This window comes from Ictidomys tridecemlineatus, chromosome 5, assembly GCF_052094955.1.
Source record: "Ictidomys tridecemlineatus isolate mIctTri1 chromosome 5, mIctTri1.hap1, whole genome shotgun sequence".
Taxonomy (NCBI): domain Eukaryota; kingdom Metazoa; phylum Chordata; class Mammalia; order Rodentia; family Sciuridae; genus Ictidomys; species Ictidomys tridecemlineatus.
In genome coordinates this window covers 171926510-171952337 of record NC_135481.1, presented here as the reverse complement: position 1 = coordinate 171952337, position 25828 = coordinate 171926510, and the positions used below count along the sequence as shown (strand labels likewise).

General features: G+C 51.8%; 1 protein-coding gene and 1 non-coding gene across 3 annotated transcripts; one reads left to right on the top strand and one right to left on the bottom strand.

The window, feature by feature from the left end:
- Positions 1-7051: 7051 nt before the first annotated feature.
- On the top strand, positions 7052-25699 carry Hspa12b (heat shock protein family A (Hsp70) member 12B). 2 transcript variants are annotated; one of them, XM_078051480.1, is made up of 13 exons: positions 7052-7180; positions 12246-12305; positions 14074-14171; positions 15178-15302; positions 18066-18252; positions 18572-18676; positions 18967-19083; positions 20991-21165; positions 21968-22054; positions 22433-22537; positions 22649-22907; positions 23441-23544; positions 24151-25699. In XM_078051480.1, the coding sequence occupies exons 2-13, from the start codon at positions 12263-12265 to the stop codon at positions 24804-24806; spliced, it is 2061 nt and encodes a 686-aa protein (XP_077907606.1). In that variant the 5' UTR covers positions 7052-7180; positions 12246-12262; the 3' UTR covers positions 24807-25699. The 2 variants fall into 2 exon arrangements, with proteins under 2 accessions (XP_077907606.1, XP_077907607.1); XM_078051481.1 differs by having other exon boundaries at positions 7157-7288.
- Positions 19320-19426, bottom strand: LOC120886946 (U6 spliceosomal RNA). Its single transcript, XR_005730131.1, has one exon. It is a non-coding gene; the product is annotated as a U6 spliceosomal RNA (small nuclear RNA).
- Positions 25700-25828: the final 129 nt, after the last annotated feature.

Genomic DNA, 25828 nt, shown 5'->3' with positions numbered 1-25828 from the left:
GCTCTTCATTTCATCCCATTTTGTACTGGCTGAATGTCTTTACCTCCATGTCCCACACCACATCCACAGGGCTCTACCCCTTCTGTTTATATGAAAAGCTGAAAGCTGGGTGTGGTGGTGCATGCCCCAGATCTCAGTGACTCGGGAGACTGAGGCAGGAGGATCACAAGTTTGAGGCTAGCCTTGGCAACTTAGTAAGACCCTGTCTCCAAATAGAAAGAGCTGAGAATAGAGCTCAGTGGTTAAGTGCCCCTGGGTTCAATCCCTGGCACCAAAAAATGAAAATAAATAAAACAAAAGAGACACTTAGGACCTATTCCCCCTCCTTCTAGTTTGTCTTCCAGTACTTCACAGGCTGGAAAACTAGATTTCCATTTCCCAGACTCTCTTCCAGCTGCATAATGCCATCACACCATCCGGCCATAACTCATTTCCCACTTCACCAAACTAGTCAAATAATAATCTCCCAGAAATTTTGGAGACAAAGAGACAGTATTTGGGCTCTGGGAATAGCTGTAATCAGGCAAACTGATTCAGGAGATGTGGAGTGATTCTATTCACAGAGAAGAAAAACAATAAATTTAAAAATATGAAATACGTTAAGAAAATGAGAGGACCAGTTGCACTTGGGGAGGGAGTATTTGCAAAACACAACTCTGATGAAGAACCATTATCTAAAATAGACAAAGAAGTCAAATAAGTCCAAAAACCACTATTAAAACTGGGCAAAAGCCAGGCTTGGTGGCAAGTGACTGTATTTCCAGCAACTCAAGGGGCCAAGGCAGGAGGAACTCAAGTTCAAGGTCAGCCTGGGCAACTTAGTGAGACCCTGTTTTTCAAAACAAAAATTATAAAAGGGCTGGAGAAATAGCTCAGAGGTAAAGCACCCCTGAGTTCAACCCTAGTACCTAATAATAATGAAGATGATGATAACAATAATAATAGTTTTAAAACTGGGCAAAATATGTGAACCAACACCTTAACAATGAAAATATGAAAGTGGCAGATTAGCATTTAAAAAGCATTTGCCTAGCATGTGTGAGGCACTGGGTTTGATTCTCAGCACCCAAAATAAAATACATGAATAAAAGTAAAGGTCAATCCGCATGTAAAAAAAAATTTTAAAAAGATATTCAAGAGTTGGAGTTGTGGCTCAGTGATGGAGCGCTCGCCTAGCATGTGTGAGGTGCTGGGTTTAATCCTCAGCACCACATAAAAATAAAAAAATAAAATAAAGGTATTGTGTCCAACAAAAATAAATAAATAAATAAAGCTATTAAAAAGAGAGAGAATGTCATTAATAAAAGCTATAGACTTCAATTAATAATGTATCAATATTGGTTTACTAATTGTAACATATGTATTATACTAATCCAAGATGTTAATAATAGGGGGAAACTATGAGGGAAGAGATCTATGGGAACTGTATATGCTACACTCCATAATTTTGTATATCTAAAACTATTTTTTAAAATAAAGTCTAGGGGCTGGGGATGTGGCTCAAGCGGTAGCGCGCTCGCCTGGCATGCGTGCTGCCCGGGTTCGATCCTCAGCACCACATACCAACAAAGATGTTGTGTCCGCCGAGAACTAAAAAAATAAATATTAAAATTCTAAAAAATAAATAAATAAATAAATAAAAATAAAATAAAGTCTAGAACCTGTTGTGGTGGTTCACACCTATAATCCCAGCAGCTCAGGAGGCGGAGGTAGGAGGATCTCAAGTTTAAGGCCAGCTTCAATCACTTAGGAAGGCCCTAAGCAACTTTGTGAGATCCTGTCCCCAAATAAAAAATGAGAAGGATTGGAGATGTGGCTCAGTGGTAAAGTGCCTCTGGGTTCAATCCTATACCAAAAAAAAAAAAAAAAAAACTTATACTACCTAGTTCATACACTTCTTGTCCTCCTAATACCATCCCCTCCATTAAATCGCACATGAAAAAAAAAATGTTCTGGAGAAGACAGAACCTTTTTTTTTCTTTTTAAACTATGGATTGAACCCAAGGGTACTCTACCACTGAGCCACATCCCCAGGTCTTGCTAAGGTATCCAGGCTGGCATTGAACTTGCAATTCTCCTGCCTCAGCCTCCCCAGTAGCTAGAATTATAGGTGTGCACCACCAGCACTAGCTGGCAAAACCCTCCTTGTGCAATATTGGAAGCTGGTGGATGACATTGAATGGACAAAGCCAGAATCCTCTTTCACGGGTAAAAAGAGATGGGGCAGCAGGCAGAGGGGAGCAGGCTGGCCTCCTGGACAGCCCTCATCCTTTCTCTTTCACACTACACACTCTGCCTGAGTGAGCTCATCTGTCCTTATGTCTTCAATTTCCACCTCCTTGAGAAGGGCTGCCAAATTTCTACCCACAGCCCAAAACTCCGCTTTAAGCTCCAGCTCCATGTACCAACTGCCTAGTCAACATTTTCCCTGTGGTGTTGAATTAGATAGGATTACATTCCACTGTGAGTAATACAGACCAAAATGCAGTGTCCTGAACAAAAAGAGTTTCTCTTACATTTAAAAGTCTGGAAGTACCCAGCCTGAGGCTAGCATAGGGATACTGCTCCAGGGATCAGTCTCCTGGAAGGTCACTGCTTTGCTGTTGCTCTGGTTTGTCCTGCAACCTCATAATCCAAAGTGGAGGTTAAAGCTCCAGTCATCCCATTGACATTCCAGGCTGCAGGATGGAGCAGAGGAAGAACAAGGAACAATGAACAAGGAACAGTATTTTCAAGGAAGGATTCTGGAAGAGGCCGCAAAACAGTTCTGCTTACATCTCATTAGCCAGACTTAGTCATGTAGCCATGGTTTACAGCAAGGGAGCCTGGGGGGGGGGGCATATTCTGTATGCTGTGTGACCATGACAAAAAGGAAAATGAGAGAAAGAGCTGGAGATGCAGCTCAACGGTAGAGCTCTTGCCTACCATGTGCAAAGCCCTGGGTTTGTTCCCAGCACAACTATAAGAGAAAAATAGAAAAGAAAAAAAAATGAGAGTTGATATTGGGGTAGAAAGCCACCAACATTGTCCACCCCGCAGCCCTACAATCTCCTCAAGAAAAATCTTGTCCTCTCTAGTATTTCTTTTTCCCTTAGTCTTGCTCCTTTTTGTACCTCCCCCACCACCAACCTCACAGAAGGGCAATTCTGTGGGGCAGGGGCTGGAAGGGGACAGTCTCACCCAATCTAAGAATTGGGTAAGGAAGACAAACTCCAAGGGTCACAAACAGAGACTGAAGACTCCAAAAAGAAGACACCCGAGTGGAGCAAGTAGGATTGGGGGGTTCTGAGCAAAGGACCAGAATGCCTGTGGGGTTGGAAACAAGGGTGGGTCTGTCAGCAAAAGCAGCGGGGACAAACAGCCCAGCCCTTCATTGGGCTGGCTGCCAACTACCTAGATTCCATTCTGCCTCGACTGGCACCGCCCCTCACGCCTCTGCACTGCCTGTTTCTTCCACTTGGAACGGTTCTCCTTTCTGTTTCTCCATGTGGTTCACTCTAAGTCACCCTTGGGGGGCTCAGATCAAGGGCCACCTCCTCCAAGAAGCCTTTTCAATGTCCCTATGGCAAAGCACTGAGAGAAGGGGGTGCAAGTGGGAGGTGTCAGTATAGAGTTTTGGAGGAAAGGCCAATCCTGGTCCTTTGGGTACCATTTGAGGCAGGACATTGGAGGCTCAGCTGGAAGCTGGGACCCCCAAGTCTTTCTTTTTATAAAGAAGGAGGCATCAGCTGCCCACAGAGCAGTGTCAACAGAAGTCACCAAGGTTAGCCTAGATCTCCTGGCCACCAGGCTACCACAAGCAATGGAGGAGGGATTGGGTCTCCCATAGTCCACTTCTTGTGAGGAAAGTGATGCTGTCCGAGGTCTGAGGCTGTGGGCCAGGGAGAGGAAGTCCATGTGGGTGGGAGCAGGCAGAGTAATTCCTGGAAGGAAGCTCATACCTCAGGAATCTGGGAGAGGAACATTCTAGAGGTCTCTGTCCCAGAAGCTGGCCACGACCCATCCAGGACCAAGCAGGCAGGGTTGGGCAGCCAGCTAGGGAGTACGTCACCTGAGCTGGGGTGCTGAGGTATCAGGTTCCATCAAGGTACCAAGGTACCAAGCCCCTACAACTGTGGCACAGCAAGAGCACAGGCCAGGAGGTGGCCTATTGAGTAAGGCTGGGCGATTTCCCATTATCACTCAGCTTTCTCATCCAGAGAGAGAAGCACGGAGGCCTTCTTTCTACAGGTGTGATGAGGATAACTGAGGCTGCAGAGGAAGGTCCCCAGCGAGGCACCAGCACACCATGAGGTTCAGCTGATATGGTCCACTGGTGAAGAAAGCCTTCCCCACCCTCTGTGGGGTGTGTGTCTGTCCCAAGTTCTGGGCCACAACAAGTGGCCAGCCTTAGGCAGGACGTGGAGGGGAGACTTTGAAATCCCCTCCACAGCCCCCCAGCATCAACAGGCTTAGAAGGTGGGACAGCATGTCCTACTAACTATACCCTCTGCTCTAAAGCCACCTGCTGCTCTGCCCTGTCGTGGGTACCAGGAAAGGGGAGCCTACGCCTTCCTGCCTTCCAAACCCAGGGTCTCTTTGGATCCCCAGCTGGCAGTTCCTAGGGTAGAGGACTTTCTGAGCAGGCACAGCACCCACAATAGGGTTGAAGGAACAGGTTTCTCCCAAGGGCCTGAGAGAAGGAAGGATGCTGACCAGCAGGACAGAGCTGGGGACTGGCCAAGGTAGAAAAAGGTTCAGAAGGTCAGAAGAGAAGCTGTGCCAGAAAGGCAGGAGGGACACTGATGGTTAGGGCTGAGAAAGGGAGTTTGAGGGGTCAGCCAAGGACAGTCCATGCCCTGAATCTTTTGGATCTTCTCTTGTAGGTCCTGGGCAGTCAGTGAAAGTGTTGGAGTGGTGAAGTGACAGGCCAGATTTCACCTTTGAAAACCTCCTCCAGTTACACACTAGAGACGGCCTGAAGGGGCAGGGCTGGGGCTAGAGCATCCCCTGGGAGGAGTAAGCCCTAGGCAGAGGCCCAGAGAGGGAGGTTCGGCCTGGCAAGAGGCTGCTGCTGGGAGAACACACTCAGGCTGATCTTTGTTTGTGCTGTCCCCACCCGGATAGAGGGAGGAAGCTCGGTGAGGTCAGTGGGTGGGCCCACAATGGGAGACATGAGACCACAGAGAGGTGAAGGGCAGGGGATCTGCAGGACCCTGTGAGGCCCAAACTTTCTATGGCAATTGAACTTCCTCTAACATGGATCAAGGTTTCACTGGGGTCATTTGTTGTCCTTCTTCTCTGTGTCAGATTGGAGGATGCCCAAGGGTGGAGCCTGTGGCTCCCAAATCAGACTGAGGGAATCTGAAGTTGGGGGAAGCAGGAAGCTTCCAAATAAGAGGGCACCCTCAAGTCCTGCGTGGAGCTTGCTGCTGCGGCTGACAATGACAAGCCTATCTTTGGAGTTCAGGGTTGGGATGCAGGAAGAGGAATGAATGGAAGTGGAAGGGGAAAATAAAAACAGAGAGCACACATGTGAGCCCATCCTCTTTATCCTCTGACCATACACTCAGTCTTCAGTCCTCTCTGGCTTGACTCAGTCTCAAATGAGATAAAGGCCTGCCAGCTCCTGATCAAAGACTGCTGTTACACACTCACAAACACGCACCCCCAGAGACACAAAATACAGTGACACACATACACACAGGCAGCCAGTGGAGACTGCTCTTTAGATACTTTGTTGGCCTCACTGACAAGGACTGACATCCAGAAGTGTGGGTGCATAGCAACCCCCAGCCTGACTTCATGACAGAGGACCTGAGATGTGGGGGGAGGGCTGTGGTGCCTGCTTGTAATCCCAGCTACTCAAGATGCTGAGGCAGGAGGATCTCAAGTTTGAGGCCAGCTTGGGCAACTTAGTGAGATCTTGTCTCAAAAATAAATAAATAAATAAGGCTTGGAATATAGCTCAGTGGAATAGTGCTTACCTAACATGTGTCAAGCCCTAGGTTTGATCCTCTATACCAGGGGGGAAAATAGGTCCTCTGGAACAGCAGCCCTGATAATAAGGGCAGCAAGGATTCTCTCCATCAGGTAAAAAAAGGCTAGGGGAGGTGATACTGTAGCTAGGGCAGGCCCAGGGAAAGCAATCCAGGAGGTAAAATGGCCCCTGACAAAGTTTGGGGTGGAGGAGAGCACAAGTGGTGTTCCCAGAAGTGTGGGGGCCTTGCTGATGGAACAGGAGAAGCAGACACAAACAGACACGGGTGGAGAGGCTGCCAGGCACCAGCGGGAAGAGGCAAGGGGTCTAGGCTCTGCCAGGTCCAGGAGGGTAGGGCAGGGGTAAGTCAGCTGCTTATAAGGCTCCAAGCGGGGCCTAGCAGAACCCGGTCTCATTATTCAGAAACCACAGTCTGGTATCCTTACACCTGGGTTAAGACCAGAAGGCCGCTGTGAGCCCCACATGAAAGAGACTGAGTGTTGAGGGTTGCTAGGACAGGTTGAGTTCTGAGCGGTCCCCTGACCAGGAGTGGGGCTCTGTCAGTGAGAAGCCCTGCCTTGAGGCCCCAGATTTGAGCCATGACAGGGTTGGGTCCCAGCCAGGGACCTGAGGGCCTGCCCTCACCCTCAATTCTGCCTCTTCTGACATTGGAGTACCCGCTAGGGAACTAGAGTAAGGGGAGGTGGGTTCTGGGTCTTGGGACTGGAGGAGTCTGGGGCGCGGTACTCTCTCCAGGGCTAGGCCCTGGCAGATGCAGAAGGGCCGGCCAAGGCAGAGCCCCAAGGTGGGCTGTTGGGGCGGGGCGGGGGAGCCGCAGGAGGCCGACGAGGGGTCTGGAATTCCTCTCCCCCTCCCTCCTCCGCCCGCCTCGGCCTTCTCCCACCCCCTGGGCTGCGGGGGGAGCAGGGGAGGCGCCGGGGCCCCTCTGCCCCGCCGACTAAGCGCAGGAGGGGCGCAGGGAGGGGCCCTGGACGCCGCAGGGCTGGGCCCCTCGCAGAGGCCCGCGCAGGCAGGCCCCGCCCCGGCCTCGCACATCTGGGCCGGGAGCGCGGCCATCCGGCCTGGGGGAGGGGGCGCGGGCCAGAGCAGAGTCGGAGGCCGCCGGCCGGGCGCACGTCGAGGGCTGCGGCAGGCACCGCCGCCCACTGCGGGCCGGGATCCAGGCGGCCGGACCTGGGCCGAGCTGTCGGGAGGGCGGAGGTGAGCTCTCTCGGGCGGGGGCTGCTGGACTCCGGGAGCGGAGAGAGGCGCAGAGGTTGGCCGTCCGGGGCTGTCTGCGGAGACCCCACGAGAACGCTCCTGACTCCGGTGAGGGCAGTTCTGCCAGCCCCTCTCTTGAACCAGGCCGTGGGAGCGGGCTCCTACTTGGGCTATGGGGCTCCACACCCGTTGCGCTAAGGCTCCACCTGGCTGCCTGTGCCTGGGGGCTGGCAGGAGAGCCAGTGTGGGTTGGGGCCTGCTTCGGGGAAGTGGTTGTGGAGACACGGTGCCTGGGATGGAGACTGGAGGCTGAATATATGTGCGTTTTGGGAGCTGCCTCAGAGGCCCCAGGTCCTCTGGTCTGGGATGCAAGAGAGTGGTTGGGTGGCCAGGGTCCTGGTGTCCCGGCCTCTGGGTTCTCTACTGAGGCGGCATCTGGGCTCCCATAGGGGTCCTGGAGCTGCCTGTGGAGCAAACTTGTGTTGGGGACAGATGGGAGGAAAGGAGTTCTCAACCAGGACTCCAGGGAGCAGATCCACCCAGGAGTTATGGAAAGAGAGGGAGGTATTGGAGACTGATGGATCCTGGGGGACAGAGGTTGTTTGTGAACTGGCTGCTCCCATGATGAGGACCTAAGGGCGTGGGGCAGGATGTATGGAAAGCAAAGATGAGGACAGAAAGGCTCCATAGGAGACCATTTCTGTCACCCTTGCCCCAGCACAGGAGGGGGCAGCCCCTTCACCCCACAGCCTCCCCCTAGTTTCCTTCTGGCTTCTCTCCAGATTCAGGGTGGGGCAGACTTTTGGGTGCCATTTCTGATCTGACCCTTGGACCCTGGTTGGTTGGCCCATTCTGTGGCTTGGAAGAAACCCCTGTGGCCTCACTTAGCTTGCTGACAGAGTCCTGTTCCATTAGAAAGGCCTGCAGTATGCTGAGCAGGCAGCAGTGGATAGGAGAGGCAGGGTCCCAGGGAGGAGGGGAACTGTAAAGATGTGGTTGTCCTCATGGACATTGTGTGGAGTCCTGAAATCTAGTAGCACCACACACTTGCAGAGCTCCGAGGGCCATAGGCGCCCAGCCCAAACACCCCTAACACAGGAAGAGATCTTGAGAGAATTCTCTCCATTAAGTAAAAAAGTTCTAGGCTACTATGAAACTAGGGAACACTCTCTAGGAAGTCTCTGGTCTAAGTCCCTTCTTGGCCACACCCTGTCCTGGTTCCCAGGAACCGATAGGGCATGCCTATTGGGTAGAAAGAAGGACCAGGGGTAAGGGAGAATCTGAAGATTAGAGGTCAATATGAGGCCAAAAGTTAGGAGTCAATCCATGGGCAGAGTTAAGGGTCTACTTATGGGTAGGGTAGGGATCATGCTAGAGCCAGAATTTGACACATGCTGTCAGCCAGGAAATGGAGTTACTTTTTGCATAAAATCAAACTGTCCCAGGAAAATATTCTCTAACCCATAGATGTCACTCTTTGAAATTAGTGGGCCCCTGCGATAGGGGTCTGCCTCCCTCATTTTCAGCTGTAAATTCTGTCCAGACCTAACTTTAGGGAACTAGGTTGTCTTGAGCTCCCTGATCAGCATTGCACTTAAATGTCTTTGTGTGCATTTGCATGGTGATGGAGGTTTCCAAAAACATGGAGCATGTGTGAGTGTTTTGTAGCTGCTACCTGCTTCTACCTACAACTCTCAGGGAATCAGCAGGAAATTCCTTTAGCACAAATTGATTTGATTCCTACCTCCTTGACAAAAAACTCAGGATGGCTAAATAAAATTCTCAGTAAGACCAGAAACTTCTAAAAAGCCAAAATTCAGAATTTAAATGAAACTATGAAGGAAAGAACACTGCTCATACATGCCTGACTCTCTGCCTTTATCAACACCTTTCATACCTGGATTTATGGATCCTCAGAAGTTCCTTGTGACACCCATTTTATAGGAAAGGGCATTTTGGTGCAGAGAGGTGACATGATAGACTCATGCCAGGTGCCATGATATACTCACTTCAGGTACTGAAGCTCCTGCCATCCCTGAGAACCCAGGGCAGGGGCACTCCATGTATGACACACTCAAAGAAAGAAGATAACAAGCTTCAGAACAAAGATTATAGGCACATGGTTGGGGCATGAAATTCAGTTTAGAGTGATGGACAACTCAGTGTGTTTTTCCCCAAGTTTTTGGTTGTTTCTATAGACCCAATAGCATTAATCCATCCATCCACCCATCTATCCATCTAAGAAAATGGTTCCCAACACTTAGCACAGAGATTGGTACAAAGAAATTACTAATATGTGTTTGCTGAAGAACCAAACATGATGGTGCATGTCTGTAATCCCAGCAACTCCAGACTAATGCCCAAAGGATGGCAAGTTCAAGAGTAGCCTCAGCAACTCAGCAAGACTCTGTCTCAAAATAATAAATAAAAATGGCTGAGAAATGTAACTCAGTAATAGAAAATCCCAGGGTTTAATCCCTACTACTGCAAACAGTGACAACAAAGAACATTCAAATAGGACTACCAGCTTCTCTATTGCAGCTGGATCCAGTGGAATGCTGGTAAATGTTTTATAGTCAAGTCTCTGGGAGGGAGAAAAATATGATTTCCTAGTGTTCGCCAATTCCCACAGTGTAAATATTCCCACCACAACTGATTTCAAGCTACTACCATGATGTCAATGAATGCAGAATTGAGAAAAGAGACACAGTTTCAGCTCTGAAGAGCTGTGGGACCCAGCTCTAGGATGTCACTCTGTCACTCTAAGCTGGGCTCCTGTCCCTGGTGACCAATATTCCTATCAACCTCATTTATTGGTTTCTCTTTTCTGGGCATCATCTGGCCACTACTATGCAAGTGTCCACAGCCAGCCCCAGTCCTTCTCCTAATTCAGATTCCTGTGTATCCAACTGTGTACCTCCAGTGACATGGAGGACAGCAAGACTGCATGGTGCTAGCCATGTAGGAGTATCCTTGACATGCAAAAGGGTGTAGAAGTCTGGGTGTCTGTCCACAATTAGGCTGGGTTTGTGTAAACCCTGCATGAACGAGGGTGTGTACATGTGTGTAAGGGTGTGCCAGTGCCAGCTCTGTGTTGGCTTGTGTTCTGTTAGCAAAACTTCCTGATCCTGTTAATGGGTACAGAGAGGGAGTAGGCCCTGGGCAGCCCCCACCTTTGTTTAGAGGGATAACCAGGCTCACAGATAAGGCCAATAGCATCCAAGATCTGCAGGCTGTTGAACTGCGGGGAAACTTGAGCAGCACTTCTCAAAGTCACCTGGGCATCTCTCCTTAACATACAAGTCCTGATTCAGCAGGTCAGGGTTTCTACAGTTTCTGAGTTTCTACATTTCTAACAAGCCTCATGGAGATCCCAGGAAGATGCCCAAGCTGCCATGTTTTGAGTAGCAATGCTGTTGAGAATTTGGAGGGTCCTGCCTATAATATGGCCCCCAGAACTTCACAGACACAAACTCAACTCCCATCTTTTGTTGTTGTTGTTGTTATTAATGGACCTTTTATTTTTCATATGCGGTGCTGAGGATCAAACCCAGTGCCTCACACATGCTAGGCAAGTGCTCTACCACTGAGTCACAACCCCAGCCCAAGTTCTTCCCATCTTAAAAAATAAAGTAAATATTCTTCCTCACCTCCCTCCAGCTACTATGCTGTTCCTGGTCTCAGCCAGCCTTCTAAGGAGGTTTAGCCCAATTACCTTTCACTGTTGGCCATATTTGGACTTACCTGCCATGAACCATTAAGATAGGTGTTTACAGTCTCCTCTAGGGCTACAACTCTTTCATTTTTGTTTTATTTTGTTTTATTTTACACCAGGGATTGAACATGGGAGGCTTCTACCTCTGAGCTACATCCCTGGCCCTTTTTATTTTATTTGGAGACAGAGTCTTGCTAAATTATCCAGGCTTGCTTGGAACTTAGATCTTCCTGCCTCAACCACCCAAGTAACTGGAATTACAGACATGTGTCACCATGCCCAGTGAGTCTCAGGATCTCTTAAAGGCATCTAGCTTCACCCTCTTCTCATCATAGTCTTCATGAAACCACAGAAAGCTTCTCCATATCTCGGGCAGCCCATCTTCCCCTATTCAGACTTTAAGTCACTTCTCCTCTCTTCCCTCTGCTTTCCGCCAGGCCTCCCATGACCATGACTCCCAAACACATGTTTCTAACTTGGATTTCTTCCTGACCTCCCGATCACATATCATCTGGCTTGTTGGCATGCATGTTCTCTTAGTTCCAAATTCTGCCCCTTCTCCCTGCCATCCTGCCCCTTCACTACCTAGCTTATCATCTGTCTCAGCTTGAACCAGGCACTGCCACCTTGACATCCACTGTCTCTTAAATGTCTCCGCCTGTCTCAAGGCACACAGACACCACCATCTAAAGCCTGGAAGGCTACAAGCCCAGCTAATTTCCTGCTTCCATGGACTCCTGCAATCCACCTCCCCAAGCAGTCAGAGGGACATCTCAAAATGCAAACTAAATTACGCCTCTTCAAATCTTTCAACCTAAAGGAAGGTCCACAGGGGCCTGCCTGCAAGCCCACCCCTCCCCCATTCGCTGTGTTCAGCTGCCACATTCACAGTCCAGTATTGTTTATAATCTCATTATGCTGATTATTGGATTATGATCATCTCCCTCACCAAGCTGTGAGTCCCTAGGGACGGAGTCTCTCTAGATCACTGATGTGCCCCCAGCACCTGGCACAGAGGTGGGCACCAGGAAACACTAAGAAGGATCCCAAGCCCTTTAAAGCCAAGCCATTTTGAGACAAACGGGGCCTGTGAGACTGAGCTTTACATGAGATGAAGGAATTGCTGTAAATTTGGTTAGACATGATAATGGTGTTGTAATGGTGTTTTTCAAAATGTCTTTATCTTTTGGAGAGACGTGTTGAAGTGTTTATAGGTGAAGCAACATGATGACTGGGATTTGCTTCAAAAGACTCCAGCCAAAAGTAAATAAATACAATAAATAAGCAGTCTTTTGTGAAGGAACAAAAGAACAAGTAAATCCCATTCTGCTTGTCTGTTCCTGTTGACAGCTACAAGTCCCTCAAGGATGCTGGCTGTCCCGGAGATGGGCCTGCCGGGGCTGTACATTGGTAAGACCCCCCGCACTGCTGGCTGCTCTTCCTTGACCACCCTCCACTCACCCCTGCCTTGAGACCCCTTCACCCGCAGGTTGTCCACATTGTGTGTGTGTATACATATGACCCATCTGGTCACAGAACCCCTCTGTGTATATAGGGGTGTGAGTGCAGAGAGGGTGTGTGCGCACATAGGTATATGCATGTGCAAGTGTTTTGTTCAGATAGTGTGTGCACAAGACTTTGTGTGAGTATGAGTTAGTGTGTGTCTGTCTGTGGGTAGATCTCTGCATGGGACCTGTGGGGGGTAGGGTGTAGTCTAAGATGGGCATGTGAATACAGAAGTCTGTGCATGCCTATGTGAGTGGCCGGGTCTGGAGGCAGGCTCTGGGCTCTCTGCAGGGGTGGGAGGCCAGCAGGCAGGAGGGACACTCCTCAGGAAATCCATTCACAAAGACCTGGCGGGTTGGGCCCTTCCTTCCTGCCTCCCTTCCCAGGCTCAAAGCACAGCAACTTGGCCTCTCAAGCTGGAGCTGGTGGCAGGGCTAAGCCTATGCTTGGATGCCTGAGAAAGGGGAGCCCTCAGAATGTGAATACCATGTCCCTGCCCCTCTGGCACCCAAAGAGACTGCAGCCCTGTTCAGGCATTTCCCAGAATTCCATTCATTCCCAACCCCTCACATGCTCCTAGGTTACCCCAGGCCAATGAAGGCTGGGGCCTCTCTTGGGTCACATAGCAAGGCTGTGGTTGAAGGAACAGGTCCCTCCCCTGGCTCAGCATGCAGCATGACAGACCTGCCTATTTGTCCATGAATTTTCATGCCAGGTCCCTCTTTGCCTCTCTGGACAACCTCCTTTTCCCCACCCATGGATCTCAGGACTGCCCCAGTACCTCCCACATGACCCTTAGCAAAGCTCTGACTGATGGTGACCAGCTGCCAACCCATACCTGGGAGTGTTCAGCCAGGCAGGACCTCTTGCCCAGTGAGCTGCCTGATCCTTCAGGCAAAGCCTTGGGCTGCCTCCTGGGGGCTACTCTGTGACCTCTTACCTAAGATCCAGCTCAGTTGCGAGCCTGCAAAGCGGTTTCAGTGGGATCTCCTGCCCCTAAATGTTAGTTGGGGTGTACATTTGTGTATGGGGGTGTGTGTTTAAAGGGTTGGGTGATCTGACTTCTCAGTACTGTGGACATGCCTAAGCTCAGAGCTGGACTGGAGGGAGGTGCTGGCCTCCCCCTTCCTGATCCTCCCTAGGCAGCCAGTTGGGCCGTCTGTGGCCCTGAGGATGGGGGAGGGAGAGCTCCTCAAGTCCTGATTAGAAACAGGTGGCCCAAGTTACAGCAGAGGGGAGCAGTCCCACTTCTGGGCCAGCTGTGCTACCTCCCGGCCACTTAGATCTGCAATTCCCCCTCCTTTTGTGATTTCTCTACCCTCCACCCCTACCCCAGTAGCTCGTCTGCCCCACTTCTCCTGCCCTTCTACTTCTGGACTCAGTCTCCCCACCATATGATGCATCTCTGTCTCCCCTCCTCCCTAGCTGGGTGTGCCGGATGGGTGCCGGGGGAGTCAATGAGCCCAGGTGATACATAGATCACCCTCCAGGGAAAGGTTGCCTGTAACTGATAACAAGCCCTTAGCCTCTGCACCCGCCTCAAGACTGTCCTTCCTGATCTTCCCTTCCAGTCCCTCTTCCCCAGCAGAACTGATGGAGAACCTCCTGGTGCCAGACCTGGGATCCCGCTGTCCTGATCATGCCAGAATGACCTGCTCTCTCTTCCCTGCAGGTTCCAGCCCAGAGCGATCACCAGTACCTAGCCCACCTGGCTCCCCAAGGACCCAGGAGAGCTGTGGCATTGCCCCCCTCACACCCTCACAGTCTCCAGTAAGCCCAGATCAGGGACTGGGGTTATGGGAGGCCTGGGTTGGTGTGGAGGGAGATGGAACCTGGCAGAGCCATGGCAGGGCCTGTGCTGGGAAGAAAGAAGGGCCAGGGGCATACCGCATGCCTCCTGTCCCTGTACACTCTAGTCATACACCCCCAGGAGGATTAGCCTTGAGTGGTCTTGGGCTACTAAGCAGGTAAGCCCCACATAACTAACTCCCAGCCTTCCCTGCTATAGGATGATTCCTAGGGGTCACTGTGGCTGGCTGCAGCAGGTTGTGGGGCAGGCCTGTGGTTTTTATAGGTTCTCCGAGCACTAGGGCCTCTCAGAGTTGCTCCACCTCCTGCCAACCACAGTCCCACCTTATTTCAAGACATATCTGGAGGAGAGGAAGTTGTGTTGTCAAAAAAGTAGTTTGGAAACTACTAACTTGAAGTTTCCAGGACAAAGCCTTCTCACCCCCAGTTCCCTGAGTCTTGTCCTGATGATCCAGCCTGGGGACCCTCTTGTTCTCACAGACCCCAGGCCTGGCCTGGGAGAAGGCAGGGACAAGTCTGCATGTGCATAGGGCCTCTCCTCTCTGCCACAGAATTGGACAGAATCTGGTTTGAGTCACTGTGGCCACAAAAAGAGTAAAGGAATAAAATATGCACAGATCCATATAAAGCTATAAAACTGCCCAGAGGAGCCAAATTGCTCCCAGCCATTCCGAGACTGGTGTAGGGAGAGAAGATGGTTCGAGATGGGGGTGGACCAAGGCAGTAGCTGGGTGAAGAATTGGAAGTGGCAAAGCAGCTGCTGTCGCCCAAAACCACAGGGCTACCTGAGAAACCTCAGACTTTCTGAGTAGTTGGTATGCCCAGGTCTTAGCCTGGAGCCAGGGAGGAGAGGGGAGCCCTGGCCATCAGGTAGGCAGGTAGAGCTGGGCCAGGTCTGCTCTGGACCACAGCTAGCAAAGGGGAGCACTTCCCTGCTGGTTGCTGACTCTGAATCTTGGATTTGCAGAAGCCAGAGGCCCGAGCCCCCCAGCAAGCCTCCTTCTCCGTGGTGGTGGCCATTGACTTCGGCACCACATCCAGTGGCTATGCCTTCAGCTTTGCCAGTGACCCTGAGGCCATCCACATGATGAGGTGATGGTGGCTGGGATGGGAGATTTCGGGGAGGGGGATCCCCAAATTCTGGGATGGGCCTGATCCTAGAAATGGTCACTGAGACATGGGGTCTTCTCAGAGCCTCTTCCATCCCTAGTCTAGGTACGCCGTGGGGACAAAAGGTTGGAGGATGGCCTCACATCTGGGCTCCAGGCCTCAAGTGGAGCACTCTCACCCTCTGCCTGAAATGTGAAACTTTAGTTTTATTTTAAGTTTTTATGTATTTATTTACTTTTGCACTGCTGGTGATGGAGCCTAGGGCCTTCCTTGCACATGTGAGGCGCTCTACAACTGAGCAACATCTCCCAGCTCAGGGGTTTATTTGTGCTTTTTTTTTTTTTAAGAGAGAGAGAGAGATTTTTTTTAATATTTATTTTTCAGTTTTTGGTGAACACAACATCTTTATTTTTATTTTATGTGGTGCTGAGGATAGAACCCAGCGCCCCGCGCATGCCAGGCAAGCACGTTACCGCTTGAGCCACATCTCCAGCCTTGGGGAATTTATTTTTAATGTAAAATTTTTTGTGGAGATATAACAAATTTGCAATAAAACATATATACCTTTTTATTGGGTTATACACAAACATATATACTGCATATATGTGTTTTTTAAAAAATATTTTTAGTTGTAGATAGACACAATACCTTTATTTTATTTATTTATCTTTATGTGGTACTAAGGATCAAACTCAGTTCCTCTTACGTGCAAGGCAAGCGCTCTACCACTGAGCTACAACCCCAGCCCTGCATATATGTGTTTTAAAGATAAAAGTGATCTATAATAAAACTTGCTTTATTTTATTTATGTATTTATTTATTTTTGTGATACTGGGGATTGAACCCAGGGGTGCTCTGCCATATCCAACCTTTTTAATTTTCTTTTGAGACAGGGTCTTGCTAAGTTGCTGAGGCTGGCTTTGAACTTGCAATCCTCCTGCCTCAGCCTCCTGAGTCTCTGGGATTATAGGTGTGTGCTATGGTGCCAGTTCTCTCTTTCTTATAAAGCTGCTGGGATTCAGTCATGGTTTCTTCACCCTAAAAACCTTATTTTAGTCCTGATCTCTTCCTAAAGGCCTCATCTCTAAACACCATAAATGGATCTCCACTCTCCTAGGACCTCACAATGGGGATTACATTTCAACAGATGAAACCTTAGGGGACACTCAAATCATAAACAAGCCATAGCAACTTCCCTCTGTATCTCAAGATCCCGATCCTTTGAATGTATCTTACTAGGGCCACAGCCAGTAGGTGAAGCTACAGAAGACTCCACAGCTCTCAACCCAGATGGGTATGGGAGATACAGGGGAGCTTCCCAAGGGCCTGGGAAGGGTGAATGGAGAGACAGAAGCAACTGACCCAAAGATACATGAGACGTGAGCTTCCTGTGAACCTGGACTGATTTTCCCCTATCTCTGCTCCCTCCACATGATAGGAGGCCACAAAGGCACTTAGAGCCCTCTAGGAGCTGTAGGGCATACCAGCTGATCAGCATACACAGCTAAGGCTATGCCAGGTTTCATGAACACATGAAAGACACTGTCTCATGAAAGTGATGGTCACAGAAACTGAGGAACATCTTGACCTCCCCAAGCCTTCTCTTCTCACCACCACCAACCACCAAGCCCCATCATTTCTATGTCTCCCTAATATCTCTGGTATACCCATCCACCTCTTTTCATGGCCACCACTCCAGCCTAAGTTTACCCTCCATCCTCTCTCACTTGCACTGCTGCAACATCCTCCTTCCTGGTGTAGCTTCTGCATCCTCTCTTGCCTCCAATCTGTTCTTCATGGAGACCAGCGACCTCCCTTTCCAAAGGTAAATGTAGTCATGTCTGTTCGCTGCCCTACTTAAAATCCACCAAGATAGAATTCTGGTATGACATTTAAAGTTCTTCATTATCTAGAATTCCTGTAATTTCTTTTTTCCCTGCTGCACATTGAGCCAATCTAGAATTGGTTCCCCTGCTCTTCATACCTCTAACCTTTTGCATACTTCTCTGCCTGGATTCCCAGTTCCTTCCCACAAAGGACTGCAATGGCGAAGTTGGCCTGAAGGAGTCAGGATGTCAGAGAAGGAAGAGGAGGGGGAGGAAAGGATTTGCCAGGCAAAAAAAGTGGGTAGTTCTGAGTGGAGGTCCAGAAGCCCTTGTAGACAGGGGGTTTCAGAATCTCATTCAGGTTTTTGGGAACTGCCAGAGGTGCAGTCTCCTAAGGTGTGACTGTGGAGGTGGGTCAGATAGAAATGGTCTTGAAAGACTTGGAAGGAGCCTGGCCTTGGAGAATGGCCTTCAAGAGGGCAAGGTCCCTGGCTGGGACCTGGGTTTCTTCCAGGGTCCCTGGGCTTCTTCCAGGGTCCCAGAGAGAACACGTCAGGAAATCAGACCCACCCCAACAGATGGTGGCTTTTTGCTGCTTGTAAGGGATATAAAGAGGAGAGGCCAAAGGGTGTGACTTAATGGAAGAAACAGGAGTCAGATGGGACCAGTGGAACCTGTAGGTAGCATTTAAGGAGATTTAATTGTGTGCCATCTGTACTTCCCAAGAACAAATCTTCCCTCATTTCCTCTTCATAAGAACCCTAAGAGGTAGATACCATCATTATTCCCATTTGACAGAAACTGAGGCTTAGAGTTGTGTCCTGCCTGAGGTCACACTGCTGGCCCCGAAGCCAGCACCCAACCCCATGAAGGGTGGGTTGCCGCTGAACCCACTGACAACCACCCTGTGCCTCCACAGGAAATGGGAGGGTGGGGATCCAGGCGTGGCCCACCAGAAGACCCCTACCTGCCTGCTGCTGACCCCAGAGGGAGCCTTTCACAGTTTTGGCTACACTGCCCGTGATTACTACCACGACCTAGACCCTGAGGAGGCACGGGACTGGCTCTACTTCGAGAAGTTCAAGATGAAGATCCACAGCACCACTGTGAGCCACGTTCTGGCTCTGGGCAGGGCTGGGACCAGGGAGGCGGGGCCAGGAGGGGAAAAGACTGCATAAGTGGAGGGTGGGGCACAACTAAAAGAGATGAGGAAGAGTGGTGGAAGGATGGCTAAGGGGCGGGGCTGAAGAGAGTTGGTCCAGGAGGTGGGCGGAGCTCGTAGGTGGTCGGGCGGGCGGGGCTAAGGTGAGCTGGGACTGAGGGTGAAGAGGAGTTAGAGTGGGAGTGAGGTGAAGGTCAAAGAGGTCATCAGGGAATAGTGGCAGAGCTTTGGCCTCTGGCAGAGCCTCTGTGTGTCTCTGCCAGGATCTCACCTTGAAGACCCAGCTAGAGGCCGTAAACGGAAAGAAGATGCCAGCCCTGGAGGTGTTCGCCCATGCCCTTCGCTTTTTCAAGGAGCACGCCCTTCAGGTGTGCTGCCGCCCCGTTCCAGACAACTGGGGAAGGGACTCCCAGGCTCTTCTACTCCTTCCTTTCCCTTCATCCCACCCCATCCATCAGATGTGAAGTTATTGCCACATATTATACACCATCTTCTCCAGTCCCCTGTCTTTCTATCTGATCAGACAGGTGGAGGAGGGAGATTCTTCCAAGTCAACTTGGAAGTCTTTCCTGAGATTTGGTTAGTTCCCCCAGCTCCCATACAGGACTGAAGATGCTCCCAAGCCAACTGTTCCCCTCTCCACTCTCTATTCCTCCAGGAGCTGAGGGAGCAGTGCCCGTCTCTGCCAGAGAGGGACACTGTGCGCTGGGTGTTGACGGTGCCTGCCATCTGGAAACAGCCGGCCAAGCAGTTCATGCGGGAGGCTGCCTACCTGGTGAGGAATGCAGGCAGAACAGAGAACGATGCTTGGGAAGGCCTGGGGGTTGGCCCCATATCCTCATCTCCTCACCACCCTGAGATCACAGAGTTACTACTGTTCAAAGACCTCAACCTTCCCCTAATGGGAATTTTGGAGGGCCATTGCCACCAGGAAAGGAAGGGCCTGAGGAAACAGGAAGTAGAATGACAAGAAGCACAGCTCAGGCCAGTATAGACAACATCTTTTTTTTTTTTAATATGTAATGCTTCACAAATTTGCATGTCACTGTTGCGCAGGGTCCATGCTAATCTTCTCTGTATCAGTCCAATTTTAGTATATGTGCTGCCAAAGTGAGCACCAGACAGCATCTTAAGTCATGTTTCCTAGAAGCAGAGCCCAAAATGGGGAGTCTCATGTGGTTGTCTACTGAAAACAGGCTCTCAGGAGAAAGGGAAGGGAAGAAGCAGGACAGGAGAGAGCTGAACAGGGATATGATCTTGCAGGAGCCCCGCCTCAGCTTGGTCTCCCAGGGAGCTCCAGAGGGAGAATTATAGCCCTGAGTTGGCTACCGTGAGGAAAGGGTCCATGTCCGTCAGTGACATGTTGCTGGGAAAATGGGAGGGACTCCTGTCCAAGGGAGGCTGTTCCCATTCAGTTGAGGACAGCTGTCCATAGAAGTAGCAGTTGTGGGCCAACAGCAGCAGACACAGCAGCAGACAGGGAACCACCGACATCCACTTCAGCTGGCATCAGTACTTTCAGGAATACCCCTGCCTCTGCCCCAGCCACTGTAGGTTCTTGAGCAGAGGAGAAAGGACTATGAAACTAGGAAGGGAGGAGATTCTGCCCAATGTGTGCCAGTCTTCATACACAGAGATGTCCAAAGGCCTGGAGAAAGAAGAGGGTGCAGAGGCTCTACTCTCTCCAGGGGGGACACAGAGGGTACCCCCAACCTCACAAAGCAAAACTCATTGCTTGGCCTTGCCCCTGGGGTCTTGGGGGACAGACCCTAGGACACCCAAAAGGGATCTTACCTATCGGCTCCCTGGGATATCAGTGCCCCCAATACCTCCATACCTGTGGGCCAGGCATGACCCAGGGCCAGGTTTATAGCTATCTATGCTTCTCACTGGAAGTCAACCCTGAACAAGTGGGCATCTCCCCACAGGGATCAGGACAGAAGCAAAGCTGTCTCCTAAAAGAATACTCCCCACCTTAGTGTCTCCCTGCCCATTTAATCACCCTGCTTCCTCCCATACTGTTCCCTGCTGCCAGCTCAGGAAGGGCTGGCTCTGGGCAGGAAATCTCCATTCCCACCTGTGTCCTCCTCCCCCTTCTGATCAGAATTCTGGGGAGCCCCAAAGCCCCTACAAAACCCAGTATTTCCCAAAGGAATCTCCTGTCCTAATGCAGGAAATAACAGATTTCAAGTGTTTTTCTCCCCCCCACACTGGCCTGTCTTGGTGCCTGGAATTTCACTGTTTCCTTCCTGCTATATCAGATTCTCTGGGAACAAAGTTCTCCTAGGAGTGGGGCAGCCTGTGGCCAAGTGTCTGACACCAGCCCGGTGAGCCCAAGGGAGCCCCTACCACTTCCTCTGCTCCACCACACTCCAAATACTGTACTAGATAGTCTCTGCCAACACCTCAGCCAGTGCTCAGCTGGTCAGCTACAGCTGCGAAGGGGAACCTTGCTACAGTTCTGTCTTCTTCCTGCTGGGCCACCCCTGTGTCCCTTTGGCCGTGGCCATGGCCTCCGGCCTGGTCATAAAGTGGCCATGAGCTCCACATTTATGTAGCATGAAGGGGCCTGAGAGGCCTAGCATGGGTGGGATGTGACCAGGGAGGAGGTGGGAGCCCCCTGGTGTCATCCTAGATATGACAGCCCATAGCACTGTCTGGTCCTGCCCACTTTCCACCCAGGCTGGCCTGGTATCTCGAGAGGATGCAGAGCAACTGCTCATTGCCCTGGAGCCTGAGGCTGCCTCTGTCTACTGCCGAAAGCTGCGCCTGCACCAGCTCATGGACCTTAGTGGCCGGACTCCGGGGGGTGGGCGCTTGGGTGAGCGCCGCTCCATTGACTCCAGCTTCCGTCATGGTGAGCTGCCTCAGGGACCTTGCCCAAGACTGGTAAGATGCAGTTGCCCTCGGAGTGTTGAGGTCACTGAGGCCACAGGCTCAGAATGTTCAAGATGAAGCAGAAGGAGCACTAATCTTGAGGTAGCAGGAACATCCCTGGTGAAGTTCAATTGATGGAGAGAAGTGCAGCCCTGCTCTTGGGGCCCCTAGTCTGGGAGGTGGGGGGAATTGAGATTTCACCTTGCCTAGGGGCACATAGTCTGAAGAGGGCAGGACTCATTCAGGCCTGAGGTTGGAGGAGGCACAGCCTGCCCTGGGGCAAGCTGCTCAGGTGGGCACTGCCAAAAACAAAGTCTGCCCCCACTCTTGTCTTCAGGAGCTTTCCCTTAAACAGCCACTGCCCACGCCCCAAGCTTCTGCTGCCAGAACCAGGCACTGAGGCCAAGGACAGCTATGGATAACATTGATCATCTTCCCAAATGTCATCTCTCACAATAGGAAGAGGCCCCAAGTTTTGAGCTCCCTTAGGATATCCCCAGATTCCCCCACCCCAGCTCCTCCAAATTCTTCTAAGTATGATTGTGCCTGGTCTGGCCCTTCCTGGGTTAAAGAAAGGCCCTGTGTCCAGATATTACACCCCCTCCCCGGTTTCGGATACAGTGCCTGGGTTTGGGGGGTCAGCATTGCACTCTCCCACTGGGGGTGGGTGGGAGTTTCAGGAGCACTGGAGGGTCCTGGCTGGGAAGATGAGGGGAGGGGCGTTGGGGGGTGAACATGGTAGTACAGTCTGATCTCATTCTCCTGCTGTCCACAACCCCTAGCCCGTGAGCAACTGCGAAGATCACGCCACAGCCGCACATTTCTGGTGGAGTCAGGAGTGGGAGAGCTGTGGGCAGAAATGCAAGCAGGTGCAATGGAGGGGGATGGAAGGACATCTTTCAGGAAACCATATACTGATGGGAGGAAGGACATACCTAACCTGGCAGTCCCCTCAGTCACCAGCACCTTCCCTCTCACAGCTGTGCCCCTAACTCCCACTTCTTCAGAGTTCTGTGTGGAGGAGTCAGTGGAGTTGCAGAACTTCTGGAACCATTTCTCTCCCATACCCTGTGCCCATATTTGGTGACCTGAGGTTCAAGTACTTGAAGCTCCTCACATCCCTCCCCACACCCTGGGGTGGCAGGCTTGGGACCTTGGGCAGGGTTGGAGACTGGACAGCCTGGAGGGGATGCAGGACTGAGGGTTCAAGGCAGGCCATGCGTGTTTGCCTTTGCTGACTGTCACAGGAGACCGCTATATGGTGGCCGATTGCGGGGGAGGCACTGTGGACCTGACGGTGCACCAACTGGAGCAGCCCCATGGCACCCTCAAGGAGCTCTACAAGGCATCTGGTGGGTAGCCAGGCAGCACCCTTGCTATGTAGTGCAGGACCTATAGCCCGCCAATAGTACTTGGTGGCCAGGTGGGCGCTGACACCCCTTCCACTCTCTGGCTCACTGTAGGTGGCCCCTATGGCGCTGTGGGCGTGGACTTGGCCTTCGAGCACCTGCTTTGTCGCATCTTCGGTGAGGACTTCATTGCGACCTTCAAAAGGCAACGGCCAGCGGCCTGGGTGGATCTCACCATCGCCTTTGAGGCCCGCAAACGCACGGCGGGTCCGCACCGTGCGGGGGCGCTCAACATTTCACTGCCCTTCTCCTTCATTGACTTCTATCGCAAGCAGCGAGGCCACAACGTGGAGACGGCCCTGCGCAGAAGCAGGTAGGTCCAGGGCCCCGGCTCAGGCAGGATTTGCTGTTAAGGAATGGAATGCCACTTCAAGGGACGGTCGTGGGCCCCACAGGACTATCGCTGTCCGCGTGGACTGTTGCATTACGGAAATGTCGACGGGGCGAGGGGCGAGGGACGAGGGGCGTGAGAACCCAGTGGAGCAGCCCAGGAATCCGCAGCCCAAACTGGGCGAGAGGGAGAATCAAGGGCGGGCGGTGGTGGTGGCGGGCGGGGACGGATGTGTATCTTCTCCCGCCCACCTCCCACCTCGCAGCCGACGAATGTACCGTTCCTTGGCTTCTCTGCACCTAGGCAAGGGGATGCTCTTGCCTAGGATTGGAGAAGGCTGAAGAGTGGGGTGGGGATTAAAAGCCAACTTCTAGCTGGTTCACCCTTGACCCATAGTCAGCGCCGGGTACATCCCCCCTGGCGGCAAGGGTAGGGAGTGAAGACCACAGATTCCAAACTGTGGCAAGCAGCCTGACCCTGACTCATGGGCCTGTGCCCCTCTTTACTGCTTACAGTGTGAACTTCGTGAAGTGGTCCTCTCAGGGGATGCTCCGGATGTCTTGTGAGGCCATGAATGAGCTTTTTCAGCCCACAGTCAATGGTATCATCCAGCACATAGGTGAGTGCCTGGTCTCTGTTCCACCCTCATTAGAGAATAATTCCCCTCACCAGTGCCTGGAAGCCACCACACATCCATACACTGGGATGAGACCCAGAATCATCTGAAACACCTGGAGCATGCAGTGAGGCAGTGATTAAGAACTAGGGGGATGATGTGTAGCTCTAGCAGGTTAAAGAACCTCTGGTGCCCCAGCTTCCCCATTTATAAAATGGGGTGATAGTACTGAGTTCCCCCAGATGCTATCACAGGGATTAAATGAACTGAAGTTTCTAGAGGGTGGGTACACAGTCTTGCATAGTATAGGTATTTGATACTGTAAATGCAGGTCCTGGTCCCTTGCCCTCCACGGGGTGGTGGGAAAGAAGGGGGTGAAGATAGAGTGTTGGGGAGGCAGAGCCCATGAGGACTGCCAAGAGCTCTCAGTGAAAGTGCTTAGTGTTTTTATCAGGATGTAGTTCAAATGGCTAGTTTTTAATTGCCTAAAGTGTACAGGTGGGGAGGGGAGGGGAAGCACCAAGTTGGCACGAAGTTGTGACCTCAGTGGCTCTTTCTCTCCCCTTCCCTTTCCTCTTCCTCATCCATCATCTTGGTTCTGCCCCACAGAGGCGTTGCTGGCGCGGCCAGAAGTGCAGGGTGTGAAACTGCTGTTTCTGGTGGGCGGCTTTGCCGAGTCTGCGGTGCTACAGCATGCAGTGCAGGCAGCGCTGGGCGCCCGTGGCCTGCGCGTTGTGGTCCCACACGATGTGGGCCTCACCATCCTCAAGGGCGCTGTGCTCTTCGGCCAGGCCCCAGGCGTGGTGCGGGTGCGCCGCTCGCCTCTCACCTACGGTGTGGGCGTGCTCAATCGCTTTGTGGATGGGCGCCACCCTCCTGACAAGTTGCTAGTGCGCGACGGTCGCCGCTGGTGCACCGATGTCTTCGAGCGCTTCGTTGCGGCAGAGCAGTCGGTGGCCCTAGGCGAGGAGGTGCGGCGTAGTTATTGTCCTGCGCGCCCTGGCCAACGGCGCGTGCTCATCAATCTGTACTGCTGCGCCGCCGAGGACGCGCGCTTCATCACAGACCCCGGCGTGCGCAAATGCGGCGCGCTCAGCCTCGAGCTCGAGCCGGCCGACGGCGGCCGGGATAGCACCGGTGCAGCCCCAGGCCGCCGCGAGATCCGCGCTGCCATGCAGTTTGGCGACACCGAGATTAAGGTCACTGCTGTGGACGTCAGCACCAATCGTTCCGTGCGCGCCGCCATCGACTTTCTTTCCAACTGAGGGCTACTCGCCCCGCGCTCTTTCGATCCCTGGGTCAGGAGAGCGGGGTGGGAGCTGAGGAACCGGCCAGTTCCGATGTCAGCGCCCCTTCCCTGCCCTCCATCCTCGAGAGGTGAAGTCTGGAGGGAGGGAGGGACATATGGAGACTCGCTTTGTGATTGGGCTTTGGTCCACTGATTGGAAGGCTGAAGGGCCCCCGCCAAGAACCAAGAACTTCTGAAAGGTTTGCAAGAGGGAGGGCCCAGACTGGCAGGGTGTGTGTGATCCCTTAGAGAATGCAACAAAAGACTAAGCCCTGGCCTGAACATGGGTTGGGGGAGAAGCAGCAGCAAGATAGGTTGCCAGGTGCCACTGCAGGAGGGAGGTTGTGCAGGGCCTGGGCCTGAAGGGCCAGAGTTCACTAATTGATGGGCTGCTGCCATAGGGGAGAGCCAGGCAGAGCAACCCCAAACCACAGGAAAATGACAAATGGACATTGGAGAGACAGGTGTTAGTAACACCTTCCTGGATATGCTGACCGCCTAAATATGACTCTTACAGAAAGGGCAGTAGCTGACTAGTGGGGAGGAGGGCACATTATTATAGTGAAGGCAGCTTTGGGGGGTGTGGAGAGGACATGCTCTGGAGCCTAAAGACAGCTTGTGAATGACCCACCCCTTTCATCCCCACCACCTGATTGGATGGGCAGTTGAGGGAGGGTAAGGACAGAGGGAGCACTGAGGGATGGTCCCAGCTCTGCCACTGACTCCATGTGCCATTAGGACATTCCCAGAGCACCCACAGGCCTGCTTCCCCAAATGTGAAATGTCAGGCATCTCTCTCAATCATGACATGCAACACCCACCCTGCAGCTTACACCAAGATGACAATAAAGCATTTATGCTTAAGGGCAAGCCACAGCCTGCTAGTACCACACAAGTGGGGACCCTAATAGTGGTAGTACTGTAGAAAGCATGAGTTATGGAGAAAGAAGAAAGTTTTCAGCTGTGCACAAGGCAGGGAACCGGCCATAAGGGGGTGCT

Coding starts and splice junctions, on each gene's coding strand:
- Hspa12b (XM_078051480.1), top strand. CDS start 12,263: ATGCTGGCTGTCCCGGAGATGGGCCTGCCGGGGCTGTACATTG. Junction 18,253..18,571: donor TGAAGATCCACAGCACCACT/GTGAGCCACGTT, acceptor TGTCTCTGCCAG/GATCTCACCTTGAAGACCCA. Junction 22,538..22,648: donor GGAGCTCTACAAGGCATCTG/GTGGGTAGCCAG, acceptor GGCTCACTGTAG/GTGGCCCCTATGGCGCTGTG.